Raw genomic sequence first — 7,263 nt, 5'->3', positions numbered from 1 at the left:
TTATCAAATCGTTACTTTATAATATTATTAAAGCAATCTATCTGTTATATGAAGTGTTTACTATCTCATAGTCACTTTATCTCATCGTTATTATCAAATCGTTACTTTATAATATTATTAAAGCAATCTATCTGTTATATGAAGTGTTTACTATCTCATAGTCACTTTATCTCATCGTTATTATCAAATCGTTACTTTATAATATTATTAAAGCAATCTATCTGTTATATGAAGTGTTTACTATCTCATAGTCACTTTATCTCATCGTTATTATCAAATCGTTACCTTATAATATTATTAAAACAATCTATCTGTTATATGAAGTATTTACTATCTCATCGCTACTTTATCTCATCATCACTATCTCATCGTTAATATCAAATCGTTACTTTATAACATTATTAAAACAATCTATCTGTTATATTTACTATCTCATACCAGTGTTCCTCGAACGATCGCGATATAATTAAATGTTTAGCAGTAAAAACACTTTTTGTAAAATTATTTAACTTTTGAATGATTTTTCCCTTTCATAAATTTAAAAAGTTATCTATCATAAAACCTCTGTTTATCTAATTTTATGGATTTTCTTTTATCACGTGCCTGAACAAATCTATTTTATGCTTTCACTTTCTCTGAAAGCATAATTATATGGGAGAGCAGTAAATGCATTTTTAAGAATAGCGAAAATGTTTATGGCATTTGTTTCCCCTTTCAAAAGGACCGTTTTTATCTCTTCTTTTATAGCTTCATACAATAGTCGAAAAATCAAATTTTCGTAAGAATTGTAAAGAGAGACTGTGGTTTATTTGTTTGTTTTTTTTTTCTTCTTTTTTTTTTTAATTTTTGATGCTGAGTCATAATGCGTTAATGGCGGAAAGGAAAACCGCGGATTGTTGATGACAGTTTTGAAATATTAAAAAGGCAAAAATGTAATTCTCTTTCTTTGAAATGGATTGATGTTACATTTTAAAGAGCTTTCTACTAAAAGCCTTTTATAGAACATGCTTTTCAGATACGTTTTATTGAAGGGGAGAGTATGTGTTCAGAATAGAAAAAGAGATAATTTTTTTCTTAATTATTTTTCGCGATTTAACTAAACAATTAGTTCATCTTCAACATTCAAAAGAACAAGTAACGTAAAAAAAAAACAAATTTAAGTCAATTCATACTTAGGTCAACGTAGAAAAATTCTATTTTAGTTACTTTTTATTAAATAATTAAAATATTTTCTCCCTATTTATATATATATATATATAAATAGGAAAAGATGCTTCAGAAAACGTTTTACTTTCGGGAATTTGATTGATGTGAGACGAAATTGCTCAAAAGAAAAAGATATAATTCATGCACAAAGAGATGCTTAAAAAAATTACTCAAAAGATCATCTGCCGGCTTCAATATAGACTTCACACCTGGGGCATAGGGAATGACGTACATTTTCGAAAAGAAGCAAACAATTTCTTAGAGCATCTCTTCGAGTAATTCTTTGTACATGAATTAATTTTTTTTCCTTTACAGCAATTTCTTTATAAATCATATTCCAGTGAATAAAAAGCTTTTCGAAAGCATCTTTTCCCATTCTTGTGGTTATTTTTCAACCAGTTAAGTTAAAATTTAAAAGTGCATAATCATTCAATTAGGTATCATGATAGTTAACTGAACATAAATTATATAAGACTATTATGATTTATTAAAGATGTGTCGGTGTAAAAATCTTCTTTTGTTGTAATTTTTAAGTTTCATGTTAAGGAGAAAACCTATATGTAAATAACAGAGTGCCTCCAGTTTATAAATAGCAAATAATGCCACTTTAAAAAATAATTACAATTTTCTAATTTATAAATCTAACAATGTTACTTCCTGGACGCAGGAGTTCACTGCAGAGAGTAGGAAAATCCTTTTTTTACTTCATATTAACATAAAATTGTTAAGTTTCAAAACTCTTCGCATTGCTAGAAAACTAATAGACTTCATTTTGCTTTTGTCTATTGATGCTCAATAGATTTTTGTTTGTAGATACTTAAAATATAGAGATATGGGATACAATATCTTTCTTTCGAGTAGCTTTCCTTAATAATGCCTATAGAATATCTACATTAAGAGTTAAAGGCTAAATAATAGCCCACGTTATTCTTGCTTATGTATCATATACAATGCATAAAGGGTTAAAGACGAAATAATAGCCCTCGTTATTCTTGCTTATATATTATATATAATACATGAAGAGCTAAGAGTTAGATAATAGCCCTCGTTATTTTTGCAATTGATTATGTACAATATATGAAGGAGTAAATGGATCAATAATAGCCTTCTTTAATCTTGCCTATAAATTTCGTACATAAATTGCAAAAAATAATGTAGAGATAAGCCTCCCTTTTTTTTAGTTGGCAGCTTTGCAATTCGAAAATTTCTTCAATAATTATCAAACTAAATCATGATTTGCTCCAAATTGTAAGAAGAGAAAAGAATAGAGAAAGAAACAAAATTTTTAAACTTGAAAATTTTTAGCATCTGATATCGTTGCAGCATAAAAATGGTTTCATTATCGAAATGATATCTTAAATTTATTTATTTGTCGCAACACTCCTTCTCGATTTGAAATTAAAATATTTTTTTTAGAAAATTACTTTTACATACCATCAGAGTAAAATGTAATTTAATCGCCATAAGTATGAAAATCATCATAAAGTTTTTTTTTGTGTTTACAGCTATGCGGCGGCAAAAACCGTGAATGCTGAGAGATTATTTCAAGCATACTCTTGCGTACCAAGGACTTATTTACTGCCAAGAGCACCGATAATTTTGTGGGTAAGTTTCCTTGTATAGTATTTTTTGAAGTTATACTTCTTATGCGTCTTCCAACAATGTTGCGTTAAACGTTTAACGCTAAATTTTTATTGGCCGGGAAATCACGTGGTAGGATCCAGTTTTCCCTCATTCATTTCCATATTGTTTTGGTTCTCACTAGCATAAAAATAATAAAAGTCATAAAAGTATTGCTTTTCTATAAATATTTTTTTAGTTTGTTTTGATACACATATAATTTAATAGGGTAGTATTTTTTATTTTAAAATTTAATGGATAACAATTGTAAAAAATGAGTGAAAACAATTCCACGGACAATGCGACGGATTTAAGGTACGCACTCCACGCACTATTTTTTTCTTATGATAGAAGGCTCCGCTCCCTGCTCACTTCAATCACCAACCCCTAAATAGTCTCATTGATCATTGGTTAATTCTTGTCAAACGTATATATTTCCTCCAAAAACACTGAACATTATGGTTTCAAAAAATATAATTATAGAAGCTTTCTGTAAAAACATTTTGCTCATGCGAGAATCATAACGGAATAGATTTGAAAAACAATTATCTGTACTTGAAGAAAAATTTACTTAAGGAATACAGATTGTGAGACTTAATAAGAAGAAATAAATGCGAAGTAATTCTACTCATGGAATTCTATTCTCAATTCTACTCTACTCGTTCGCTTTCTTTTGCTACTTAGGTTATAGTCAATATTTTTTGTTTTGTTCTCATGCCCTCCTGGGGAAGGACATTTCGTCAATACAGGCATCTGAAGGGCAGATTTGTTGGCCTCTCTTTCAAGAGCAGATAGTACAGAGAATAAAACAACATCCATGCCTTGTCCGGGATTCAAACTCAGAAAAGTCAATATGCAGTCAGTCATCGAATCCCTGCGATGGTTGGTTGATACGAATTCCGCATCCGGCTTGCACCAACCACAGTGCTGTTGCAAAATAACCTCAGTTGTTGACGGATCATGGGTTAGAGTCCCCTTGTCAGGCTAACCGTGGGAGGTTCTCGTAGTCTTCCCCTCCATGTAACGCAAATGCGGGTTAGTTCCATCAAAATATTCCACGAAGGCAAATTTATCTTAATACTTGATTCAGGAGTTCTCTTGTCTTCTGGATTGGGTTCAAAATTGCAAGGCTACGGGATTTGAACATTAGTAGTCGTAAGCCAAAACATTGGGTTGGCTGTTCAACGACGGTTATAAAATATAAAGCACAATATTTTAAAAAAGAACTGGAAAAAGTTACGAAAAAGAGTTTAATTTTAAAATAAATTTTGAACAGAGAATTTCAGAAAAAAAACCCTCCTTAAAATTATAATAACAAAATGGTCCTATCCGTTAGTCAATTTTCAACTCTGTATTCCAGTAGATAGTCAATCAGTTATATGGTTTTCTTTTACTAAATGATTAACAATTAACAATTTCTGAACTTACCTGTAGAATCTGAAAATTTTTTATATACCGTCGTACTCCCCTATACTTTTTTCCACTCACCATCGTAAATTTAAATTCCTAAGTCTCATAAATTCTGAACGGCAAAGAAAATTGGTGGAACAAAGATAGTAAAGAAAAAAAAAAGTGAGAAAATTAATTGCATAAAAGGTGCTTAAAATCACATTAACTTTCGAACAAATTGGAGTTTCGAAAAAAATTCTGTGTTCAGTTTATAAACAAAAGTGACCAGTAAAATGTCAGCATGCCAAATTTCAACTCTGAAGTTAGTAATTTCAGCCACGCAGTCTATAATTTGTAGTCTGTAATTTTAGTAGGTATTTTTCCAGCGTGTTTAAAAGTTAAAAGTTATCAAGCAAATTATGATTTGTGAAATTTTTTTAATCTTTCGTTATTCCGGTAACTTTTCCTCACCCTTTAGTACTTTTATTTTACTTTATAACCATCGTTAAACAGACGACCTAATTTTTGGCTTACAACTACTATTTTTCAACTCCGTAGCTTTGTAATTTTGAGCCCAATCCGGAAGACAAGAGAACTCCTGGATCAAGTATTGAGAGAAATTTGCCTTCGTGGAGGACTTTTTGATGGAACTAACGCATTCGTGTTACATGTAGAAGAAAACGACTAGGGACTCATGATCCGTCTACCACTGAGGATATTTTACCTTAACTCTTTAGTAATTATGAGTTTTTAAAGTCCTTTAGTTTTTTCACAGCAAAGCAAAATGTAACATCAAGTTGAACACCCAAAACAGTGAAGTCGTAGACAGCCCTTACGGTTTTAAAGAAAAACTTTTTAACAAAAAGTAGAATTTTCTTTTAATTTTTGGTTTTTAAAGTATTATAAAACTGTTGTTAATATTTAAATAATTATAATTATTATAATGAGTTGTTCGGAGGTGTATAGAAAACGTTGACTGAATTTTACAAAATATATAGCTTTTTATCTTTATATTAAACTAGTAATTATTAAATGTTTCATGCTTTAAAATCACTAGATACCGTATCAAATAAATGGTTAACCGCACACACTGAAATTAATGAACCTTGGTTTGCTACACATTAATTAAATAGGTTGAATGTTTTCGTTATGTTGATTAGTCATTGTTATGTTATAATTACAAGTAGCATAATTATAAGTTAAATAAAATGTGGTACTTAAAATATTGTTATTGTATTTCCTCCGATGCATGATTTGGAAAAGATAGTATTATAGTTTAAGCTTTAGAAAGGAAACTCATTAAGAAGTAGTTATTTCGCAATTTTTAGATATTTACATGACACTTAAGAAGTTCTTGAGAGATAATTGGGCCCTAATATTTTTCTTAATGTCTCTCTTGATCTTACGTTTCGTTCGAAAGTTTTTAAAGATGATCTAATAGAAGCTCCCCGCCAAATACAACATCTAAATTTAAAAGAAAAAGGACTGCTGTGGCATGAACTACTTGTGACCACTACCAGTGAAACCACTTGTGTTCCTTGAACAAGTTCGAAGTTCCTGCCTTAAATACACACATCAAATAATGTTACTAAGAGAAACGGGTAATGAAGATTCGTTGATTTTTTTAAAAAAAAAACCTTATATAACTTATTACTGCCTTTAACCTTAAGTACAGTAATTAAGAGGTCTTTGAATTGAAATAAGTTTGTGTATATTTTCAAAGAAATAATTTCTGTAATGTCAGAAATGCCTTTACTCCTAACACTTCAGCTCATCTAAATGTCTTTATGTTTTGTTTCATTTATATCAGCTCCGATTCTCTAGTAAAGGATCTCAGTTCTTCTACAATCCTGAATAGCGTATGGAAAAGTTTTTTGCCCGAAGTAGCTTCCTTAAGCTACCAATACTTTCGGTTACAAGAGTTTCATCTTTTTTCTCCATCAATTTTTCCATCTCATTTTCTCGTTGGTAATCAAGACTTTTCACAAGTTTTCATTTCTAATCTGTTTCCATTTATTTCGTGTCGCCCGGTCGAGGAGCATCGTGGTTTGGACATCTGAAACGTGTCGAGCTTTCATCTCTATTAGGAATCATATAGAAATTATTAGGAGAAATATGTAAGGTACTTAGTTCGCTTTTGAATCTACTAAATGTTGACCATTTTATTCTCATATCCTCTTGAATTGCTTCTCATTAAAATTTCGGATACTTAATGAAGTTCGAATACTAAAATGAAGTTCACATGTTTCAAACACGAAAACGTTCCAACGTTATTTCTTATACAGATATTGTGTTTAAAGTAACAATCTGCTTAAAGATAATAATTGCAAAACAATGCGAAATTTATTTTTCAGTTTTAGCAGTCAGCTCATTACTTAAAATTAGTTTTGTATGATAATTGGGTTGAAACGTTGAATTGTTGTCGTTTCAAGTTTAATCTTCAATTAATTTTATTGGAGCATTAAATTATGCTGAATACAAGGAAAAAATTTGAACTTTTTATAATTAAGGAATCATTATTATAATTAATGAAGCAAATAGTCCGAAAATTGAATTGTTTTTACTTATAAAAAGAATATTAAACATTTACTAATTGCAAAAAATAAACTCATAAAGGAAGTAAAACAATTTCACTCGCCTTTTTTTTTAAATCAAAGTATAGTTCAAATTTTATCAATTACGAAATCAATTAGGGGAAGTTTTCAAATTAATGTATTATAAAATGGTATTAATGTCTCTTTTAATTGGAAATAAAGACATCGTAAAAAATTGTAAGAAAACAAGATGAAAAAAATATATGGTATTTTTTTTCTTTTTCTACATGAAATTTTTCCAAAACCTTCACTAGTGTCAAACAATTAAGAAACAAACTTTTTTCTCCAAAGAATTGAAATTAAAATACATCAAATTAAAAAAAAATGATACTAAAGTAATGACACAAACTGAAAATCTTAAATTAGTCCTTTCTGATATATATATATATATATATATATATATTTTTTTTTTTTTTTTTTTTTTTTTTTTTTTTTTTTTTTTTTTTTTTTTTTT

At 29.2% G+C, this 7,263-nt stretch overlaps 1 protein-coding gene across 1 annotated transcript in view; it reads left to right on the top strand.

The window, feature by feature from the left end:
- Positions 1–7,263, top strand: part of LOC107439110 (kelch-like protein 41) — a gene marked incomplete in the record, with an annotated part of 65,599 nt that overhangs the window by 23,190 nt on the left and 35,146 nt on the right. Inside the window, 1 exon segment of the mRNA XM_016051598.3 lies at positions 2,712–2,811. Coding sequence (XP_015907084.3) covers positions 2,712–2,811 — 100 coding nt within the window.

The sequence above is a fragment of the Parasteatoda tepidariorum genome, chromosome 5, assembly GCF_043381705.1.
Source record: "Parasteatoda tepidariorum isolate YZ-2023 chromosome 5, CAS_Ptep_4.0, whole genome shotgun sequence".
NCBI classification, from domain to species: domain Eukaryota; kingdom Metazoa; phylum Arthropoda; class Arachnida; order Araneae; family Theridiidae; genus Parasteatoda; species Parasteatoda tepidariorum.
Note: the sequence above shows the minus strand (reverse complement) of the source record. Positions and strands in the feature narration are given on the sequence as shown.